The 23,913-nt window shown below is 42.8% G+C and overlaps 1 protein-coding gene and 1 long non-coding RNA gene across 4 annotated transcripts in view; one reads left to right on the top strand and one right to left on the bottom strand.

The window, feature by feature from the left end:
• The window catches only part of TBXAS1 (thromboxane A synthase 1), a 369,109-nt gene that overhangs the window by 73,625 nt on the left and 271,571 nt on the right, over nucleotides 1-23,913 (top strand). For all 3 annotated transcript variants that reach the window (XM_050945812.1, XM_050945821.1, XM_050945802.1), the window contains one exon: nucleotides 11,531-11,624. In XM_050945812.1, the coding sequence (XP_050801769.1) occupies nucleotides 11,531-11,624 (94 nt within the window). The remainder of the gene's footprint in view (nucleotides 1-11,530; nucleotides 11,625-23,913) is intronic.
• On the bottom strand, nucleotides 14,608-15,586 carry LOC127047758 (uncharacterized). The gene is made up of 2 exons (XR_007773458.1): nucleotides 15,545-15,586; nucleotides 14,608-14,888 (listed from the first exon to the last, which is right to left on the bottom strand). It is a non-coding gene; the product is annotated as an uncharacterized LOC127047758 (long non-coding RNA).

Here is a 23,913-nt window from a genome sequence, read left to right as displayed (position 1 = left end):
GTAATTACGAGGCGGCAAAACTTTATGAAATGTTATCCTGTTCACTGGAAATCATGTTTTTTAAAAGAAGCCTCCGTTTATGTAAATATCAACTTTCCTGACTAACGCTGGGGCATTCAGAGCCCCAATGGTATCATGCTTTGCCATAGGTCCTGCAATAGGCAGGCACAAATGAGTATACTAAAAAAAAAAAAGAAAGAAAGAAAAGGAGATTAGTGCATGTCAAAGGTGCCATGTTAACAGTCCTAGAGAGTGAGAGGTAGGGTGGTCTTGTTGTCATAACATTTCTTCCCAGATCTGGACCTTAGCTTCCAAAATATGAGTGTTAGCATGAAAAATCTCCAAGCTTAGTTACCAGCTTGGACCTGGTATCGCTGCCACCATCTAGGAATTATACAGTGCCTAGCTCACTGTGGTCTTCCCAAAACCTTCCCTGGGGGACCCCAAGACTCAGATGCCTTGAGTCTTACAACAAAGGGAAATACCCCCCCCCCCTTGTTTCCTTGTTACTTCCTCCCAGGCTCCCCTCCCTGGACGACCCTAGGAGATTCCCTGCTTCCAGTCCTGGAAACACAAGTACCGAGAGATCTAATCTCTCTTCCCCCTCACCCAGAGGGTATGCAAAGTCAGGCTTAGTAAATCTAACACAAAAAGATTTTCCCCATGACTTCTTCCTCCCACCAATTCCCTGGTGAGCTGCAGACTCAATTCCCTGGAGTCCCCACTAAAGAAAAACTCCAACAGGTCTTAAAAAGAAAGCTTTATATAAAAAGAATGAAAAAGACATTAAAAATAGTCTCTGTATAAAGGTGACAATATACAGCGTCAATTGCTTAAGAAAAAAAAGTGAATAAACAGCCTTATTCCAAAAGAATACAATTTAAAACATTCCAGCAAATACACAAATGTAAATACAAAGGAAAACAATATAAACCTATTGTCTTACTATCCTTGTACTTACAACTTGGAAACAGAAGATTAGAAAGCCTGGAGATAGAAAAATCACTCTCAGAGACGAGAAAAGAAACAGACCAAGAACAAAGGACTCACCCCCAAAACTTCCCTCCACCCAGATTTGAAAAAGTCTTGTTTCCTGATTGGTCCTCTGGTCAGGTGTTTGGTTCCCTGTGTTAACCCTTTACAGGTAAAAGAACATTAACCCTTAGCTATCTGTTTATGACACTTGTGGTTAAGGCACTACACTGAGACTCCAGAGAGCCTGGTGCAGTTCATAGCTCTGACACAGACTAGCTATATGGCCTTGAGCAAGTTACTGGAACTCTTTGTGTTTCCATTGCCTCATCTGCTCAGATGGCTATTAGGTTCCAAGGGCACCTGTCTCCTAGGAACTGGACTGAGGCCACCAACTCATTTTGCAAAGATACCAAACAGCCACAAGACAGCAATGGCTTTTGGTTGCTTCAGAACTGGATCACATTTGCCAATTGAGATGACAGTGGTGAAGGGGGGAGGACTAGCTCAGTAGTTTGAGCATTGGCCTGCTAAACCCAGGATTATGAGTTCAATCCTTGAGGGGGCCATTTAGGGATCTGGGGCAAAAATCTGCCTGGGGATTGGTCTTGCTTTGAGCAGGGGGTTGGACTAGATGACCTTCTGAGGTCCTTTCCAACCCTGATATTCTATGAATCAGCATGGTTGACAGACAAGGTAAGTGAGGTAACATTATTTATTAAAACTTTAGATTTATCACAGACATGAATGTTAGCATTTGTTTTGAAAAAGTCATAGCCCTGTTTGAAGAGGCTGCACTCTGAGTACCCATCCTCTGAGAGTAGTCATGAAATATTGTATGGGTCTGCCATACAGGCCTACTGTCTCCCATGGGGCTTCTCTCTGGAGCAATAACGCCTGTTGATTGTGCAAGTGTTATTGGCTTTCTTTTTTTAATTGGATGCAACTCATCAGTGATATTAAAAAAAATTACTATGACAAACCTGCAGTCTTATTATTACCTATCTCTTGAGCCAGCCAGCTCCCTCATGACAACATGTGTTACGAGAATTGTTCAGTAGACCAGAACAGCGTGGATTAAAAGATGATTGCTGCCAGATATTTGAGGTATAAATGTATATACATTTGCCCTTGCCTGCCTAGTATATCATTAAAACACTAGGTAATTCATCTGGAATAGGAACACTATGGTCACGTGAACTTTGTAGCTGGAAAATACTTTGTCCCTAAAACTGGCAGATTACATGTGTGTGTATATGTCTGTCTGACTGTCTGTCCTATTCTGATACAAAACTATGTTAAAACGGAGTTGAGTACATATCATAATTTAGAATTTAGCTTCATTAAAGGAATGCTGTAATTATCCCCAAATCAAGTGTTTATAACCCCATACATTCATAGATGAAGTTACATTTGAAAGAAATCCATGCTTGTTCAGATATGGAACTACAGAGTTAGGGCACCCAGACAGCTTTCTGAGTCTGTCCTTTCATTGACTCTTAAAAAACTTCCTGTGTAATGAAAAACTTGCTGAAATCTTGTGCAAAAGGAATATTCAGATACATATTTTGGGGGTTTACTGATTATTTTTCCTTACTATGCTTTATAATTCAAAGTACCTCCTTTATCAGAAACCTTAATTCTGTCCTGCAAGGGCATGATGCGGTAACCATATAGTTAGGATAAAGGTTATTTAGTGTTTGTGGACCCAGATTAGATTTGACTGATTTTTAAAGACACAATACATTTAAAAAAATCTTTTCCACCCCTGACTTTGTCACACCACATGGCAGAGTTTTATGGCCAGATTCACCGGTACACTTTGGCTGCTTTACCCCATTCTGGAACAATTCAAAGTGGCCAAAGCATACAGGCAAGTTAAACTGGGTTTACAGCTGCTTTGGTTTCTCAGAGCAAAGCAAAACAGTCAGTGTATATCACAGTTTCCACCCCCTTCCTGTCCTCCAAATTCCCTAGCTATATACTATATAGCTATATACACTCTCTACGTTACCCTGCATGCACACACCCCTAATTCTCCTTCCTTCACCCTCTACATTCCCTTGTGCACACACATGCATACACCCTAGTTCCCTCTTGCTGCTGGCTTGACCCTTGACTAGATCTGGTAGTTTTTGAAAATAAATTTAGGATTAATGGTCACTTTTTGCCATTTTTTATGAAAGTTTATTTGTCACAAAGAACTGCCCTCTTTTAAAATGGAACTGTTCTCAATGAGTCAAAACCACAAGAGCCTTTAAGGAAAATGGTGGGCTTCTGTGCTGTTAGGAGGCAGAATCACAATCTGAGTGGGGAAAAATGAGACCCATTCTCAAATGGCCATCAACAGAGAGCAAGTGTGCTTTCCTGTCCCTTTAAATAATGAGAGAGGGCAGCCAGTTTGGAAGAGGATAGTTCTTTGTGGAATTCTCTGTTGCAGAAGAACTTTGTATCATTCAGTCTTTGCTGCAGTAGATATCTTAGGTATGAAGAATAACTATGTATGTAAAATAACCATTCATTCTAAAAACTTATTCAAATGTAGCCCATAAATAAGATTTTAGTGAGTTTTAACTATATGGGAAATCTGAGGAGTCTCTTGCTCTTATATTGAAGTTCTTAAATGCCTCCTCCAAAAAGAAATCTGACACGAGGTTTCAGAATTTCATAAATGACCCATTTTATTTCATTTTAATTTCTAAACTTATTAACAGATTTACATGTAAATTGTCAGACAGTTCATTCTGTACTCAGAGTAAGTGCTGTACATTTGGGGAGCACACACTTTAATTTTCATATATAACAAAGAGTTTGAATCCCTGCTAACTATGCAATTGCTACTGATGCCTCTGTTGGTATGTGTGTCTGTACTGATACCTCTGTGTGTGTAAAATAAACTGGGGGACATATCATAACACTTACCTCTTTACCAGGGATAAGCCCTATTTCCGCAAAGTATTTTCTGTTTTCCCAATCAGCCTTCCAAAAAAGTTCCAAGTTTCAGTGGAGTTAAAAAGTGTACCATAATTTTTCTCTCTAAATATCGCTATTTATAGCTCTCAGATGTTGTCAGATATGCGTTGCATCTTTGAAGGAGCTCAAACACAAAAAGAATGACAAAGTAATGTGGTATATTTCAGTGGTATATTAGAATCCATGATGATTTAATTATAGAATCATAAAATATCAGGGTTGGAAGGGACCTCAGGAGGTCATCTAGTCCAACCCTCTGCTCAAAGCAGGACTAGTCCCCAACTAAATCATCCCAGCCAGGGCTTTGTCAAGCCTGACCTTAAAAACCTCTAGAGAAGGAGATTCCACCACCTCCCTAGGTAACCCACTTCAGTGCTTCACCACCCTCCTAGTGAAAAAGTTTTTCCTAATATCCAACCTAAACCTCCCCCTCTGCAACTTGAGACCATTACTCCTTGTTCTGTCATCTGGTACCATTGAGAACAGTCTAGATCCATCCTCTTTGGAACCCCCTTTCAGGGTAGTTGAAAGCAGCTATCAAATCCCTCCTCATTCTTCTCTTCTGTAGACTAAATAATCCCAGTTCCCTCAGCCTCTCCTCCTAAATCATGTACTCCAGCCCCCTAATCATTTTTGTTGCTCTCTGCTGGACTGTCCAATTTTTCCACATCCTTCTGGTAGTGTGGGGCCCAAAACTGGACACAGACTCCAGATGAGGCCTCACCAATGCCGAATAGAGAGGAATGATCACGTCCCTCGATCTGCTGACAATGCCCCTACTTATACAGCCCAAAATTCCGTTAGCCTTCTTGGCAACAAGGGCACCCTGTTGATTCATATCCAGCTTCTCGTCCACTGTAACCCCTAGGTCCTTTTCTGCAGAACTGCTGCCTAGCCATTCGGTCTCTAGTCTGTAGCAGTGCATGGGATTCTTCCATCCTAAGTGCAGGACTCTGCACTTCTCCTTGTTGAACCTCATCAGATTTCTTTTGGCCCAATACTCTAATTTGTCTAGGTCCCTCTGTATCCTATCCCTTCCCTCAAGCATATCAACCACTCCTCCCAGTTTAGTGTCATCTGCAAACTTGCTGAGGGTGCAGCCCATGCCATCCTCCAGATCATTAATGAAGATATTGAACAAAACCGGCCCCTGGACCGACCCTTGGAACACTTCTCTTGATACCGGCTGCCAACTAGACATGGAGCCATTGATCACTACCCGTTGAGCCCGACAATCTAGCTAGATTTCTATCCACCTTATAGTCCATTCATCCAGCCCGTGCTTCTTTAACTTGCTGGCAAGTATACTGTGGGAAACTGAATCAAAAGCTTTGCTAAAGTCAAGGAATAATACGTTCACTGCTTTCCCCTCATCCACAGAGCCAGTTATCTCATTATAGAAAGCAATTAAGGTAGTCAGGTGTGACTTGTCCTTGGTGAATCCATGCTGACTGTTCCTGATCACTTTCCTCTCCTCGAAGTGCTTCAGAATTGATTCCTTGAGGACCTGCTCCATGATTTTTCCAGGCACTGAGGTGAGGCTGACTGGCCTATAGTTCCACGGATCCTCCTCCTTCCCTTTTTTAAAGATGGACATGACATTAGCCTTTTTCCATTCATTCCAGGACCTCCCCTAGTCGCCATGAGTTTTCAAAGATAATGGCCAATGGCTCTGCAATCACATCAGCCAACTCCTTTAGCACCCTCGGATTCAGTGCATCCGGCTCCATGAACTTGTGCTAGTCCAGCTTTTCTAAATAGTCCTGAACCACTAGTTACCTCCTCTCCATACTATGGGGCCCAGTGCAGTGGTCTGGGAGCTGACCTTGTTCATAAAGACAGAGGCAAAAAAAAGCATTGAGTACGTTACCTTTTTCCACATCCTCTGTCATTATGTTGCCTCCCCTATTCACTAAAGGGCTCACACTTTCCCTGACCACCTTCTTGTTGCTAACATGCCTGTAGAAACCCTTCTTGTTACTCTAAACATCCCTTGCTAGTTGCAACTCCAGTTGGGATTTGGCCTTCCTGATTTTGCTCCTGTATGCCTGAGCAATATTTTTATACTCCTCTCTTGTCACTGACTCTTGAACAGTATCTTCTGATGTAAACAGTTTACATAAATGATAGAAGATGTATTGTTAGTACTCACAGAGTGGGCGGTTGACGGGGCATTGCCACCTCTGTTTATTAATTTATTATCTCTTAAAGGCCAGAAGAATTATCATACTTATTATTAATATTAATTTCCCTCTCTGTCTTTGCTGTGTATGTGTCTTTTGTTCTCCCTATTGTTATTTTGCACTCTGATCTGTGGAGGGAAACTCACATTTCAGACAGCTTAAATCAGCATTACCAACCTACAAGAATTCACTTGGCATGTTAACTGTCTTTTAAGATTTGTGCTCAATACCCAACGGTGGCGTCTTGCTCTCAAAAGTCATTTGAATGTCTTCTAGGAATTATTGAATTGTTTATTGATCTTGTAATTATTCTTGTGTCTCTGGTTCCTTCTGATGTTTGCCACTTTGTTAAAAAATTCATACCATTTTTTAAAATAGTTGTTAGGGCTGATAACACTATATGTGCAAATATTGGAGTATGTTTGCAAATACACCTCTACCTCGATATAACGCTGTCCTCGGGAGCCAAGAACTCTTACCATGTTATAGGTGAAACTGCGTTATATCAAACTTGTTTTGATCCGTGGGAGCGCACAGCCCTACCCCCCCGGAGCACTGCTTTACTGTGTTATATCCGAATTCATGTTATATCGGGTGGTGTTATAACGGGGTAGAGGTGTATTGAAGTATATTTGGTATGTTTCTCCCTTGACTGAATTTGCTTTCCCTTCGCACCTCCTTGTCTGTATTTCTACCATCACAGTTTTTTCTTCCCCTCCTGCGCCCCCCAAAAGTCTTGTGTTTCTTAAAGAAATCTAAGAATCCCCTTGTTTTTCTCTGCCATTTGAGCATATGGGGAACTGCCCCAACCAAAGATGATAAAATAAAATTCTGAGTACGTTGACTCTTCCTTCATTGCTGTTCTGTGTGCAATTCAAAGCTGTTAATGTAACAGCATTTCCTGATGGTAGTTGCATGTGGAGCAGCTACTCTGGTGCCCCAGACAATGTATCTTATTCCAAGACGAAAAACTATGTTAAGATGGAGTTAATGTAATTTCAGAGTAAAAGACATTACAGAGATGTTGTAATTATCCCAAAATCAAGCATTACAAACCTCAAGATATTCTGGGTTTAGGTTACACTTTAATAAAATCAAACATGATAAAGTATAGAAATATACAGATAAGGCACCCAAACAACCTTAACTCTGCCCTGTAGTGACATAATTTAATAACTGTACAATTATTGTAATAGAGGCATTTTAGTGATTGTAATCTCAGATTAGATAAAACTTATTTTTAAAGACTTTGACAGTTTTTCCATATTTTTTTTCACTTAGGGCCTCCATAGTAGGTATGAATTCCAGCAGGGGCTACAAATCATCTACAGCAGTGGTTCTCAAACTTTTGTACTGGTGACCCCTTTCACATAGAAAACCTCTGAGTGTGACTCCCCCCTTATATATTAAAAACACATTCAAATATATTTAATACCATTATAAATGCTGGAGGCAAAGTGGGGTTTGGAGTGGAAGCTGACAGCTCGTGACCCCCTATGTAATAACCTTGCGACCCCCGGAGGGGTCCTGACTCCCAGTTTGAGAACCGCTGATCTACAGCAGGGCTTTATTGAACAGCCTGGCAGCCATAGCAGAGCATTCAGGATAGCACTATCACGTGCCCCGAAACTCAGGCAGCATTATCAACGGACTCACTCTCTAAGTTTCAGAGTCTGAGCTCCTGCCCAAGTTACGACATGTACACAGCAATTTTAGCACTGTAGGGTGAACCCTGCTAGCTAGAGACTGTCAGCCTGGGCTCTGAGACTCACTGCTGCTCTCTGTATAGATGTACCCTGTATGTAAAGAATGGTCTCTTAGCATTGTGCAGCAGGTCTATTAAAGAGTAGCCTTTCCAGACTCCCTCCTTCTTCTGTATGCTGTTTATATTGCTATCCACTTCATAACCCAGCATGTTCCTACCCTGGGATGTAGGCAACTGTTGTCATTCCTTCCCCCATCCCCTTATTTATAGATCAGGTAACAGAAGGTGACAAGGTGCCCTTAGGCAGAGAAGGGAATAGAATTCCCATGGTTAATATGGTAGATCTAAAACTCATCCACTTAAGCAAACTGCCTCTCAGAATGAATTATCAGAGCTATGTGCTTGACTATCCTGTCTGTGACTGCTGCTCTAACCACTAACCCACTCTTCCCTCCCAGAGCCAGCAACAGAACCCAGGGATCCTGATTTCTCATATCTCTCTCAAACAGCTGTGTAAATCACTGGCAAAATGTATCACATTCCCATCTAGTAGCTTAGGGTTTTCAACCTTTTTCTTTCTGAGCGCTCCCCCCCACAACATGCTGTAAAAACTCCACAGCCCACCTGTGCCACAATTACTGTTTTTCTGCATCTAAAAACCAGGGCCAGCATTAGGGGGTAGCTAGGAGAGCAATTGCACAGGGCACCATGAAGTTAAATTGCCCAGGCTTCGACTTGAGCCCTGGGTGGTGGAGTTCAAGGCCCGGGCTTCAGCCCTGCACTACGGGGCTTTGGCTTTCTGCCCTGGGCGCCAGAGAATCTAACAGTGACCCTGCCTGGCGGACCCCCTGAAATCTGCTCACAGCTCCCCTAGGGGCCCTGTACTCCAGGTTGAGAACTGCTGTAGTAGCTGATCCACATAGAAGATAATAGCCTACTAGCACCACATGTTACTTCTTAGCTCAAGTGATAAAGGTCTGTGCTATGGAGCTGAAGGTCTCCCGTTCACATACGGCTGATGACCATTATGTAGACGATGCCTATGGTTCCTGCTTTGTTTAATTAAAGATTGTATCATTATGCATGCACGGAAGAAGGCAGAACTAAGGTTACACTGGTAATCTTAAATGCTGGGATTTCCTAGCTTTCCAGTGTTTGGCTTTACAACATTAATATTATTTTAATATAGTTTTTTTTGCTATATAATTTCCCAGGTTGTTTGAAAACAACAATCACGTACAGGGTTTTTTCCCTGCAAAACTGAGGAAAAGCGACTAAAGTAGCAGAAATGCCCTACAATTATAGGGTGTCTGAATATGTGTGCGCAAGCATGGCAATATTTTTTTCCCCCATTCACCCTGCCTTCTGAGTCATTATGTGCCAGCGCTCAGCGTGGCTATGTTAGTGCTCTGCTTACCATCTCGTCGTAAATCATGGTTTTTATACCTTTTGAAAATCTACTTCAAATGTAACTGGAACAAAGAGCATCAGAAGACGGCTGCATCCCCGAAAAAAAGGCCATTATGTGGAGCTGCCAGAACATTCTGAGGCTGACAATGATGAGATGCTAATGAAGGGGTGAATGGTCTCCGCACTTGCAATATATTTTCTTTCCTATGCTCTCATGAGATTCAGTGCTAAACTTTGAACATGGTTTGTGCTAATTAGCTCTTTTTTTTAAATTAAGTATTAGTTGATCACATCATCTCCTTCATACAGTGTGCTCAGTTTTATTTCATTTTGCAATACATGAAGATCTGTGGTCTTGGTATCATTGAGAGAAAATGCGTTGTAATTGTGGATTGGATAGCTGTGAGTACCAAAACCTGATACATTGTGACACAGAATGTGTTTTAATGATCATTCTATTTATATTTTCAAATAAAAATATCAATAAAATACAAGTAAGTACACTAGTCTAAAAAATGTTTTTGCCCCTTACTTTATACACTGAGGATATGTCATATCAAAGTCCCTAAAATGAAAAAAAGAGCTTAGACAAATCTTAAAATAAAAGAAAATAAGAATAGTCAGTTTTTCTCTTTTTTTAAGGAGGTAGGGGGTGGGAAGCAAATAGCTAACATACTATAATTTCAGGTTAAAACAATTTTCCTTCAAGAGTCTTGGCTATTGACATAAAAATCTCTTAATTTTAATGTGGTTAAATAGCCCTCCCCAGTCAATAATATTCATCAAACATATAGTAAATGTGGACTTATATGCCTTCCCCCACCTTTTCTTTTTCCACAACTCCCTATCACATTGAAATTGTTCTCTTGCATGAACCAAAGATAAGTTTGTTTCTATTCAGAATTTGTGCTCCCACAGCTTTGTCTTGTCATCTAAAAAATGTTGCTATCTAAAAATGATCAGACATGTACTCTGTAATAATAATTTCTTTTTAAATATTGTCACAGAGGAAAATCAGCAGAAGTTGATATATTATAAGAAATCATTTGGGGATAAAAAAATACAAAATACCACTAACTAGAACTAGATACTTTTAGTCTCACTTTATTTTGCTGGTCCCAGCAGATCCAACTCTTTCTTCCCATTTCTAGTTATGGAATGTTTCAGCACCCAGAATTCTTTGACACTGGGAGAAAAAAAAATCAAGATATGACACAAAAGATGGTTTCCTCCGACAAGTCTTTTCAGAGTCCAACTATTCTCCCTTTTATTTTATTTTTTTTTCCTCAAGGGGGAGCATGCACCTTCTGTCCTTTAGTTAAGAGCAGAGCCAAACATCTATATTTCACCTTGGGCTTTTCAAGTGGAGCGTATGAAGGTTGTGTGACTAGAAGACTCTTCCACAGACAATCCTTAAACTGAACTGGAGCCTGGGGGTTAGATCTCATTGGAATTAGTGGGAGTTGTTCTATTGACTTCAGTGTGTTTTGTCCCTATAGTGTTACTATTCGGTTAAAGCTTTATCGGGTATCTGGCTAACTACAAGTGTTCATGTTCATCCCTGGCAGATTTCACTACCTAAAAACACCACTCCTATTTAAAATTGATTTTGGTGTAAAGGTTTTAAGTGTTGTCTTATGATGCGCAGCCACAGCATTTGACAGTAGATGTGCCTGGGAGTTTTTCCATTGGTTTTCGGTTCTTTCTATTTTATCTTGTTTTAAGTTGCTGACTGGTAGCTGTCAAATCAGTTAATCAGTACATTTGGCACAGAAGCTACAGCCCCCTGAGATACTGACCGTATCTTGTCTCTGGCACTGCTAATTCCAGCTTGAGTTCTTGCACAAGTGCTCTCAATCGGCAGTGGTGGAGAAGGGAATTGACCACTCCTCTGTGCCACCAGTCAGAAACAAAATGCCTGTTCTAACCTCATGTATGTTATGTCAGTGTACCTTCATTGACTTCACAGGAGTTTCTTCTGATTTACCCTGGTGTATCTGAGAGCAGAATCACGTGCCCCAAAAGCTTCCAGGCCTACATATGCTGTATTGAAGAATCTCTTTTCTCTACTGCCCGTTCCTCGGGCATCAATCCACTAGCTTTTGCAAGTGTGCTTAATAAATGGAGCTGCAGAGCAATACTGCTTCATTGACTGTGCCATTTGACTGATTGCAGAAAGCATCCTCCTACTCTTACTCCAGGAACTCTATTAGATCTAATTCCTCTGGAAAGCCATATGGTGACTCCGTCCAACACTAATTTCTTGTCTATTTAACCCTTTTCCCAGGTATTCCACCTCTTCGTTCTCCAGGCTGAAGAGGGTGGGTATCAGGCATCCTGCACCTTTGCCTTTCATCGGAAACCTGCTGTTCTTTCGCCAGGTAAGAAGGGTTTAAGTTGGTATCTATCCAAAAATGTTTTAAAAGAGCAGGGGAGATGGGGGACAACGGGAAGGGAGAGAGTGATCTTGTAGCTACTGATCACTGCTCTTTGAGCATCTTCCTGGGGACATAACAAGCACAACTCACCGTTGTGACCAGAAGGAACATAGCAAGCAGCCACCTGTAAGAGGCACTGGTTTAAGGACAGAATTAACCAGATGGAAAGAAAGAGTGTAAGCTTCTGAAGCTAATTACTTGAGCTTTTCCAGGAAAGTTCATGACCTTGGTGGAGTAAACTTGGTTATGTGAATAGAACAGATTATATTAACTAGCTCTGACTGGTTTGTTCTGAGCGGTTTCAGTTTATACAGCTCTCTGTTGCTGATTGTACATGATTATTTCAAAGCAGTAACTTTGTTTACTTCCAATCAAGTAAATGAAGTTAGATACCATTAACTAATACTGCTCCCTTGTCCCCAGTTTTAAGGTCTTTTCTGAGGGAGGGGAGTTTTATTTTTGTTTGCTCATGTACAACAAAAGAACTGTTTCATCAAGAGAAACGTTTGTTTTATGGTCTGATTTCAATAAAGCTCCCAAGGACCCAATCTCTCAATCTGAGTTCACAGTGGAGCTCTGTCATTTTTCAGGTATGGCGTGTTAAAGTCTCTCCCATTCACATTGGTGGCTTTCCATGTTGGTTTTCAAGATTCCCAAGCACTTTGTGAAAGAAATCCGGAATAACTCCAGTGTTCATGCCATATTTTCCCCCTCTTCCCCCCCACAACAAAAAGGCTTAATGTCCAAGATTGTCTGAGAGATGTTAATGAGAGTATAGTTCTTTTTGCTGTTAAAGTGGTTACACCACCAGTATCTGATTCATTATTTGGTAAGGCATTTTGAGATGCCTGGAATATTAACGTAAATCCAAATTCAATTCTATGGTGAAACTAATTTTAAATAGTTGTTTTCACGTGTGCACCCAGTTTCAACCAGGAGAGAATTTAAAAGGCTGAATGACCTTAACAAGGACTGGAAGGCAGTAATGAGACATGGAGCTGGTTTGAAACCAGCCTGGAGTCTGAAAGTAACTAATCTCTTGTCTCTTTGATGACAAAGCACAATTGATCCCTTTCCTGGCACTTTTTCAGCAACAGGCTGACAGAGAACTGAGTCACCCTCTTACCCCTAGAGGGAGTTGCTCTTGAACAGGGTTGAGGCACTGATGAGAGTAGTGTGGAGAAGTTATCACTGCTGTTACCTCAGCTTGTACTTAGGCCACGTCCAGACTACCCGCCGTATTGGCGGGTTAAAATCGATTGCTCGGGGATCGATATATCGCGTCTAATCTAGACGCGATATATCGATCCCCGAGCGCGCTTATATCGATTCCGGAACTCCATCAACCCCAACGGAGTTCCGGAATCGACAGGGAGAGCCGCGAACGTCGATCCCGCGTGGTGTGGACGGGTGAGTAATCCGATCTTAGATATTCGACTTCAGCTACGTTATTCATATAGCTGAAGTTGCGTATCTAAGATCGATTTCCCCCCCCCGTAGTGTGGACCAGCCCTTAGAGAACTTTAGTGAAACTGGTTTCTTTTATGTGCACTAAATTAACATAAATGATATAATGAAGAGAAAACACATGCTATTTTACAGGGCTTTTTTAAAAAAAAACAATTTAAAACTGATATGCAGTCACAGTTTTATGTTCATGCATGAGTAGTTAGAAATAAGAATTCTGTATGAGATTTTAAACCATGCTTAAGCTTGTCTTAACAGCACAAGTCCCATGGATTTGCAGTCCTAAATCATTTAAGTTCTTTAGAAAATGCCTCTGTTCTATTGTGGATGAGCATGATCAGTTCTATCACTGTCAGTAGGAGCTAGGCACATGTCGTATTTAGTCCAGGCTCTTTGTAATTTGTTTTCCTCCCCTGAAACGTTCTTCTGTATTTTCCTGTTCTGTTTCTTTGATTGTTTTCTCAGAAATAGTGCCCATAGCAACATGCTAGTAACAGGAAGATCATGTTTGTGCTGAGGGCTGTTTTCTAATGGTAGCATTTTCACATACACATGTACTGTACTGAACTCAAAAAAGGACATCTCCTCCTCTCCCAGTAGGAGATAACCAGAGGCAATATGTCATCTTACTGGGAACGAGGATGGATTTTATGGACCTAGTTGTGAGGGCACAGCAGCAGTTTGGTGGCTGGGTTAGTTTCTAAGGACAGCTCAGATGCAAGAAGTAAAATGCTTGTACATCCCATCATCATGTATAGAACAGTAAAAACTCTTTGCACTTACATATGAGATGCAATAATGTGATTGTATATAAGTGATCTTATAAACAGCCTTTCTTCCAAGCCTCTTTGAAAGGCCGAATCCTTCTCCCTGTATTCAGCATTGCCAACCCCCAGCATTCAAAAATCATGTCAGGCCTGCCAAAATCATAAGTGGTTTAAAAATCCATTAGATTTTTAAAATATATGTTTTAATGTTTTTCTGTTTGCTTTCTGGGTTTTGGCTGCACTTAGGTCACATTTTCAAGCTTTTCTCTGCAGCCATGAAGGCTAGAAACCTTTTTAAATGAACACTGAAATTCTCCCATAATCTCATAAGTCCAGGAGCTGGAGTTTTAAGAAAAACACCAAATACCACAAGACTCACAATAAAATTGTAAGAATTGATAACACTTGTACTTACTTGTATACCTGAATAAAACCTATGGGCCTGATTCTCCTCTCACATAAATCATGTAAACCAGCTGTAGCTCTAGTAAAGTTAATGGGGTTAATGCCAGTTTTATTTCATCATATAAGTGAGAAGAGTATCAGGCCCTATCTCCCTTTCTCAGATTGCCTTGAAATGAGGGGGAAGCATTACTAATGCGAGTAGGATTTTGCCCAGAGTGCTTCTTTTTTATTATAAATCTACAAATCAAATTTCTGTTACAAAATTCAAACATGTTTGTCTATATCTCTTCTGTGTAAACAAAAACACTTTATTGAAGAGTATGTATTGTTTAGTTTAAAAAAGTAAATGTAGTGTTTGTGAAATCTCTGTCTGTTGGCTGGAATGAGGGTCGCTGCTATGAAGTGTCGTTTGAGAGCTGGAAGATGTGGATGGTGGGGGGAGAAATTTGTGGGGAGGTGCAGGGAAATGAATAAAAAGGTAAGAGCTGACTTGAAACAGCAAATTGTTCCATTACTTGTAAGGTCCCACTTCTCTTTTAAGAACAGGAGAGAGAGCACCAGTCACACCCTGAAATTAAAACATACCCAAGTTAATCTGCTAAAGAAAAGAAGATATGGAATTATTGCAGTCCTGCAGCTGGGAAATTACCTCAGAGTCTAAGATATTAGATTAAAAATACTTCAGTTATATCAGAACCATTTGCAGTGGGTAACATCTGCTGCAGGAGTAAAAGTGATTATGCTGTAAAAACATCGTGTTTAATTTTCCCAGTAACTGAGCAGGAGATTTGTAGCAGACAGAAATGCAATTTCACCAGGAATCCTTGAGTGTTTCTCATCCTCCCCTCAACAATCTTGCATTTTTCTTACAAATCTGTGGGAAAACCAATGTGGTCCCCCCCCTTGGAAGCATAACCAGATGCACAAGGCATACACAGAGCACACAAACAAAACAGGGCATTAGAGCCACGGGCTATTTAAAAATTGAACCTCTTAATTCACAAGCTAATGGCTTTACTATGTGACAAATATGTTTAAAAACTAAGGTATGTAACACGGCCCTTCCCCCAAGGAGCCAGAGACAACACTTGACCTGTTGCTCTTACAGTGTTGTATCCCCTCCCCCTGTCCCTCACCCTTTCCTAAGAAAGCAGTTACCAGTTATGCTATTTTAAAATGTCATTATCTTGACATTTTAATGGTTCTAGTAATCACGTACTTTACCTGTGGGCACTGTGTACTATTCAACTTGCTGTTGATCTTTGCTGAGCTGAAAAATGTCATGTTCTTGTGGTGGGGTGGGGTTTGTTGTTTTTGTTTTTTTTGGTGGGAGGGACTTTTATAACCAGTTGTACCTTCTAAACTGTTGGGTGAGCTGCTTTGGGTCCATACGTTGGCATGCTTATATTTTAGTTTTTCCCCATTATTCATTTGAAGCTTCAACCATGCTTGTGACTGGTTGTGTGCTGCCTCCCTGCCTTGCATTTTAATGAACGACATCGCTCTTTTAGCCCCTCTCTCTGCATGGACAAGATGCTCTTTGTTTGCTCTGTTTATTCCTGCTTGGGTTACTTGTTGTTCCTGGGCTTCCCCTGAGCAGCCCTCTTCTACTGAATGGAAAATGGGCACTGTATGGATGCTTTGTCTCCTTCAGTGTTGGATTGGGCTGGGCTGAGCAGTTTTATGGAGTGAAGGGTGTGGGGAGAAACAAGAGATCATATGTGATTCTTTCCCACTACATACCTGCCCAAAGCATCCTTTGATATGCAAGTCAAAGAAACAAACAAAATGCAGGGCCCTTGCCATAATGAAATTAACTCCTGTCTAATTTTTGAACTAGAAAGCAGCAGATCAGTGTTTGGAGACAGAAGCTGCAGCACTGACTGTTCTGGAATTTAATGACACAGCACTTAAACCAAAGCAAGGTTTAAGAGAGACAAATGGTGAGAAGAATGGGAGGGAAAAAAGGGGGAGCTCACAACTAACCTATCAGCCTGTGTTAATTGCAGGAGTAATATAGCTTTGCACTGACAGTAAAAGCTTGCATATGGTTTTGTGTTGTTTTGTAGAGATAAACAAGAAGAGATGAATGGAATGGGAAGTGTTTGTTTGCCAGTTGATTGATATTTAAGTGGGAACTGAAAAACAAGGCCTTGGCATAATGAACAGATCTCTCATTATCTTCCCCATTCGGTCATGGACATGTATTGCGGGCTGACACTGTATCCTGTAAAAATGTTACTGGGTGGTTTTAGTCATCTCTAATGCTTTGGGAAAATTCTTCTCACATTAGAGGCCTGTTCATATATTTCTACTGAATGAAACACATGTATTAGAGATACAACTCTAGGCACTGCACAGAATGCTGTATTGTACTGGGCCTTGATTCATGGTATGGATGTGCATATATCTGTATATATATTCTCTCCTCTTAGCTACATCAATCTCCTTTATTTTGATTTGCAGTTGATACTGACTCCCTTGTACAGGACCCAGGACCAGTCAATTTGGTTCTGCAGGTGGTCTAATAGGTTTAATTTTTAAATCTTGTTTTATACAACCCTAGAACTCATGAAACTAAGGGGCTGTAAGTTCTAATACTGTACAAATATAGGCTAACAGGAATGTTAGAACCAAGTAGGACAAGCAGGAGCTCTGTGTGTCTTCCTTACTCAGTGCCCCAGTGTTGATCTGTTGAACTGCTAGTACAGTTCTGGGCTTCATTTGAACAGAATTGTGCTCAAATGTGTATTAATGTTGTACTGTACACAAATGGTTTAGGTTTAGACGCACTAATTTTCACATGCGACTTTAAATATCAGTTTGAACTCTGGTCTCCCAAGAGGAGAGTGGCTAGTATGTTGCTAACCCTTTGTGCAACCTATATGTTTCAGCAGTCTTAGCAAGATAGATCTATTTGAGATAGTAGCCTTTATAAAAAACGGTTATTTCACAATTCACAGTGATGTGAGGCTGGCTTGACTGTCTAAGAATCAGTGTGGTATTAGTAAATTACCATTTAAGGGAAAAGGAATGAGCAAATGCCCTTGCACATCAGAAAGAATTCAAGGTTTGTTAAATTTCTTTATTTTTAACTTAATACCGTGCAGCTAGATGTGAAATGCAAGGTACAGCCATCTCTGATTACTTAAAAAAGTTATCTCACAGGTTTGGTAATGGAAAATACTGCTTGTCAATTCTAGTTTGTGGTCTGGTTCAGATCTACATCCAGCTGGTAATGAAAGTTGTTACCATAGCTTGCTTGGTGGCAGGACTGGCGCTAGGGTTTCTCACGCCCTAGGCGCACGGCCATTTCGCTGCCCCCCACACTGATCCCGTGGCTCCGGTGGAGCTGCCGCAGTCATTCCTGCAGAGAGTCCGTTGGTCCGTGGCTCTGGTGGAGCTGCTGCCGGCTTGCCTGCGGGCAGTCCACCAGAGGCGCGCGAGCAGCCAACCGTCCGCAGGCATGACTGCGGCAGCTCCACCGGAGCCGCAGACCAACGGACCCTCTGCAAGCATGCCTGCAGCAGGTCAGCTGGAGCCACCTGCCGCCCCCACGGCAAAATGCCGCCCCCCAAATAATCCTGGCGCCCTAGGCGATTGCCTAGGCCGCCTAAATGGTAACGCTGGCCCTGCTTGGTGGCCTAAGTGAAATCAGTTTGATGGTCTCAGTCTAGTTCCTACTGATAGATACACACATGACAGAAATAAAAAGAAACGCCCCCACAGCTGGCACAAAGTGGTACCCTGGTTGGCAGTGGAGACTGAACCACTCTGTAAATCCTAGAGGTGGCCTATTTAGGTCAGGATTGAAGCATGTTGATGAGGCATTGTGGGGAAGTTTGCATTGCTGCTGCCTGTGATATACTGATGAACCAAGAAATTGTACTGAATGTTAGATTTTTCAATTGTGAGTATTATGTTTTGGGAGGTGCTTCATTCTCAGGATAGGTGGCAGAGAAATGAAATAAAAATAAAATATTTTTGTGTCTAAATAGAGGTCTTTATTGTTCTCAGGCTAGCCACCATCAAATTCTCACACTTGCATTTACTTCGATATACCTTTCTCATACATGAGACTAACCCGCGGCATCGGCGGGTTAAAATCGATTGCTCGGGGATCGATATATCGCGTCTAGTCTGGACGCGGTGTATCGATCCCCGAGCGCGCTTACATCGATTCCGGAACTCCATCAATCCGAACGGAGTTCCGGAATCGACACGGAGAGCCGCGGACATCGATGCAGCGCCGTCCAGACTGGTGAGTACCTCGATTTTAGAAATTCGACTTCAGCTACGTTATTCACGTAGCTGAAGTTGCGTATCTAAAATCGATTTTAATTTCTAGTCTGGACGTGGCCTAAATGAGTATGTGTACATCAATGACAATAGAATGTATATAAAAAGGGAAATCTTTGGGGCTTGTCCCATTTTATTTAGAGATGCTCCCTTTTGAAGAATACGTGTGGAAAACTTGAAGGGAACTTGTTGATGATTTTAGGCTCAGAATTTGCAGTGGTTTTATTTTTTTTCTTGTAGCACAAAACCTTGAGAGTCCCCTGACTTTAGGAGTTGGTGATAGAATTGCGAGAGCAGCAGTGAGGCCCAAGTAAGGGTGTTGAGCATAGTATTTTGTTACTCACAATCCAGTGAGGTGAAGAAATCTGAGGGAAGTGAGCACCGAAAGCTGCTAGGCTAGGAAGAAAACAGTGTCCTCAATATTCATCATAAAGGCATTCAACAGCTGTCAGCAAGAGGTGATGTTTCATGGGCACCTTTGGAAGTATTTCTGTATCACTTGCTAGGCCTCATGCTTGTCCCTGTTCTCCCTTTCTATTAAATGCAGCTCTTTAACACACTCAAGTAAGATACTATTCCTAACTAACAACAAGAGTAAGCAGAGACCATAAAAATAGCCACAGGGCATATCTAGCAAGACACATGCAGGAGCCCCACCCCTCCGTGGCTCCACCCTTGCTCCTCCTCTTCTCCTCCAAGGCCCCACTCCCTGGCTAGGCTGGAAGCCAAGAGCTGGGCCATGGTAAGAGCCGCCAGGTTGCTTGGGTAAACCCAGACCCTCCACCTGCCCTGGGTGGGGGACTGGGATGCTCGGGAGCAGCCCCTGGCCTGTGTCCCCATCTAAGTTCCCTGTAAGCTGTGTGGGCGCACAGCAGCCTATTAAGCACCGTGTAGGTGCTCATGGAACCTGTCTGGCACCTGCCACGGCTGGGGAAGGGGTGCCCCTCCCCCAGCCCCAACCTGGCCCTGGCCCGGACTTGCTGTGGCTGGGGCGCCCCTCCCCCAGCCCCAACCCAGCCCCGGACCTGCCTCTCCCTCCCCTCCCCCTGCCCAGGTGCTGTTGTGGGGAGAGAGACCTGGGGGGAGTCCTCTCTCCCTGCCATAGCCCCAGGGCAGACTGCATCCCAAACTCTCATCCCTGGCCCCACCCCCAGACGGAGCCGTCCCCTCCCAGTCCAACCCTCTGCGCCAACCCTAAGCCCCTCATCCTTGGCCCCAGATCCCTCATCCCTCACCCCCAGCTGGAGCCCTCACACCCCTACACTCCTACCCGCTGCCTGAGCCCCCACCCACACTCTGAACCCCTTGGTCCCACCCCCACCACACATCACCTCCATATTGGTGCACATAACAAAATTCATTCCACACATGGATGGGAAAAATTAATGGGAACACTGGTCCTTGCCCTCCAGGGCATGTCACCTAGGGCAGGTGGAAGGTCTGGGGCTCTCCACAGTGGTCCGGGCTCCCTTATGACTGCCCAGCTTCTGGACTGGACTGGCCATGGGGCAGGACCTTGGGGAGGAGAAGAGGACGGGGCCTCATGGCAAGGGGGCCTAAGGCCCGCCTCAGCCCCCCCTCTGCACCCCAAACACACCAGGAAGAGGCTGATGCTGCCCCTTGAGCCTCGGGCAGGCGTGGAGCAGTGCCCAGGGCTGGCTCCAGGGTTTCTGCTGCCCCAAGCGGCGGGGTGGGAAGCTGATTGGCAGCACGTCAGCGGCAGCTCAATCGGACTGCTGCATTTGTCGGCGGCGGGTCCTTCACTCCCTCTCTTCCTCTTCGGCGGCACTTTGGTGGCAGGAAGAGAGTGACTGAGGGACCCGCCGCCAAATTCTCGCCGAAGACCCAGACATGCCTCCCTGATAGCGGACGAGTGCTGCCCCTTTGTATTGGTACCTCATGCACCTGCTTCCTTAGCTGGTGCCTGTAGCCGGCCCTGGCAGTGCCGCAGGGAATCCGAGACCAATGCTGTCCTGGAGTCATTCAGCCCAGGACTGGGACTTGAATTCTGCATTTTGGGACTTTCCTGCCCCATTCAGGATGGGTGGTCACCCTAGGAAAATCATTTGGGTTCACTTAATTGCTTTTAAGCGTCTATGCTTTAGCTCCATCCATCTATCCCTTTTGAGCTTATTAACTTGTACTCAGTTCAGAGACATGTGCATACTGATGAGGCATGCATATATTTCTCTGCTCTGTGGAAGCCTTTCTATGGAAATGCTGAGTGCTGAGGCACCCTGCATTTCTGTTAGCAGCATTCAGTGGCATGCCAGGTGAAAACCATAACTCTCTTTTTAAAATAACACTCTTGTAAGAAGCTAGAAACTAAATAAAACAAACAAAACAATAAGCAAATAGGACCAACTCACATGTGACTATATGGTGAGAGTGGAAGCTGCTAGAGATTCAAGTTTTGAAGCTGGTTGGGCAGTATTATTATTACACGCTTTCTTGCTTCTCCAAATAACAGGTTTTCCTCTCCAGAGGAGGAGGTGGGTCTCTGCCATCCCTTCCAGCATCTTAGAAATCCCCATTGTTTGTTTGCCATTTTACTACTTGGCCCGGCACCTGTCACCCTCTCAGATGCACTGTGTATGTCTATGCTGTAAAAAACAGAAACAACAACAAAAAAAGGGGCTGTTCTTAATTCAGGTGAAAATAGCAGTGAAGATGAGACAACTCACTTTGAACTTGCATTAGCAGCTCGAGTTAAAGTCAATAGGAGAGCCTGGGGTTGAATTCAAGCTGCTAACCTGAGCTAAAAGCCAAGTTGCCATGTCTTCTGGGTTAAAATAGCAGTGAAGACATGGCAACTTGTCATTTAACTCAGGTTAGCAGCTTGAATTCTACCCCAGGCTCTCCTATAAGCTTTAACTTGAGTTGCTAACCCAAGTTCAAAGCTGAGTTGTCTATCTTCCCTGCTATTTTAATCCATGTTAGCTAACCTGAGCTAAAAAACCTTGTTTTTTCTGTCTAGAAATAACGCCCGCTCAAAAATGACTGGATGGGGACTCCCTTTGGCGCCAGAGAACAGCTATGTAAAAGTGGTCACAGTTTTGCTGGTGAGCTGTGTAATGCTTTCCTTAGCTGCTCTTATTGGCAAGCTGGTTTTGTGTAACTATAGAAGATTACCTTTTTAAATGCTGTGGGGAGTGATGTATCAGGGGATTGCTAATAGGATATGGAGGACTTCACCTCTACAATGGAAGGAAGATGCTCATTAAGTGGTAGCACTGGTGAATGAGAATAGGGACTCTATACTCCCAGCTTTGCCTTTAACTCCCTGTGTGACTTAGGGCAAGTCACCTAGGCTGAGATTTTCAGTTTCCAATAAAACTAACTGGGTATCCCAGTCCCCTTGGTGGCTTTGAGAGTCATAGGTTTACCTGTTCTGTGCCTTGGTTTAACTGATATAATATATTAACACTTATGGGAGTGTGGTGAGAATTCTTTAATAATAATAAGATCTATCTCTTTGTAGAACTCAAAACACTTTTCTAAGGAGGGGTCAGTATTATTATCCCCATGTTACAGATGGGGAAACTGAAGCTCAGAGAGGTCAGGTGACTTGATCAAGCTCACGTATTAGGCCAATGGCAGAGCAGGTATAGAACCCAGGTCTCCCATCTTGTGTTTGTAAAACAAGTTGTGATCCTCTTATCAAAGGTGACATACAAGTGAAGAGTATTACATTAGTAATAATAATAGCAATAAACAATATTTTATCAGTTCCAATCCAGTCTAGATCAGAAGTGGCCAAAAACCATTGCTATTCAACAGCTGTTTGGTAGCTTATGTTAAATGATTATCTCTATCCAGTTTCCATTGGAAAGGGGTATGCATCACACAAAGTTTCCTTCACTGCTCTGTTGTTAGCAGTTTATCAAAAAGGCTAAAGATTTCATAGATGTGGAGATTCATCTACCCTGTATTGATGGGTACTGTAGTTGAGATACATTACTGGGGCAGTGATGTATGGGGAGGTTGCCAGGTGCTATAACTAAGACTAAGATTTTGTCATAGTTATTTTTAGTAAAAGTCACGGACAGGTCATGGGCAATAAACAAAAATTCATAGAAGCCAAGACTTGTCTGTGACTTTTGCTGCTGCGGCTCCATGGTTTCCCCATGGGGGCTGGGAGCTGTGGGGTTCTCTCTCTGCCTGCAGAACTGGAAGCTTCAGGAGAGTCCCCTCCGCCCACAGCGGCTGGGAGCTGCAGAGTGGCCATATTTCCCAAAGAGAAATGGAACACCCACAGCCACTCACCTGAGGCGTCTGCCCCCTCCCCCCACCCCGAGGCTGTTGCCCGTTGCTGGAACCCTGAGAAGGGCCCCCTCAGTAGTCTGTCACCTGTCGCTGGAACCTTGCAGGGGGCCCCATGTTGCCTGTTGCTCAAATCCTGCCAGGGCCCCACTGGCTGTCAGCTCCAGAGTCCGGCAGCCCCTGTGGCTGAAGCAAAGAATGTCAGGGCGGTCTCTGGAAGTCGCAGATTCTGAGACTTCCATGACATAAACATAGCCTTAGTTAGAACTTTTTTTTTAAGAATACCTTACATTTACATAGCCACTTTCATCCCAAAGAATCACAAAGGCTATCCTGTATCAGAGGGGTAGCCATGTTAGTCTGGATCTGTAAAAAGCGACAGAGTCCTGTGGCACCTTATAGACTAACAGACTTATTGGAGAATGAGCTCTCATGGAAGCTTATGCTCTAATATGTCTGTTAGTCTATAAGGTGCCAGAGGACTCTGTCGCTTTTTACAAAGGCTGTCCTGTACATAAGAGTTAGTTCACATACCACTGAAATGCAGCTATCTTTTGGGTGAAATGCAGCAGTTATTTACAGCAACACTAAACAACAGTTTAAGTCAGCAAGTGAAGTATATCCAAGTGTAATTTTAGGGAGCTGTAGGTAAGCAAAATGTAACCAACCAAATTACACTTTAGCCTGAAATCCAGGGTTAACAACTCCTCTGCTCTGGTGACCGTAAGGAGTCAGCACCTTCGCACTGTGTCTCATTTGAAGAATGACACAATAATGTCATGAATAAAGGACTTCAGAATCCATGGCTGTGAATCTAACACCTTGTACACAAACACTTAAGAAGGGAGAAATAATCTGAGTAGAACAATGGCAATCTGTTAAATATATGCTGTCGTCATGTTGGTGAGTCATTGGCCTGGGGAGAATGACTGTTGGCCAAGAAAAGTCTCTTGGATTCTGAACTTAGAACATAAAAGAATCACTATTATATTAAATAGATGCATCTCCATTGATATAAATGAATTTACATT

Source organism: Gopherus flavomarginatus, chromosome 1 (genome assembly GCF_025201925.1).
Source record: "Gopherus flavomarginatus isolate rGopFla2 chromosome 1, rGopFla2.mat.asm, whole genome shotgun sequence".
In the NCBI taxonomy this organism is placed as follows: domain Eukaryota; kingdom Metazoa; phylum Chordata; order Testudines; family Testudinidae; genus Gopherus; species Gopherus flavomarginatus.
This window is presented reverse-complemented; position numbering and strand designations above follow the sequence as displayed.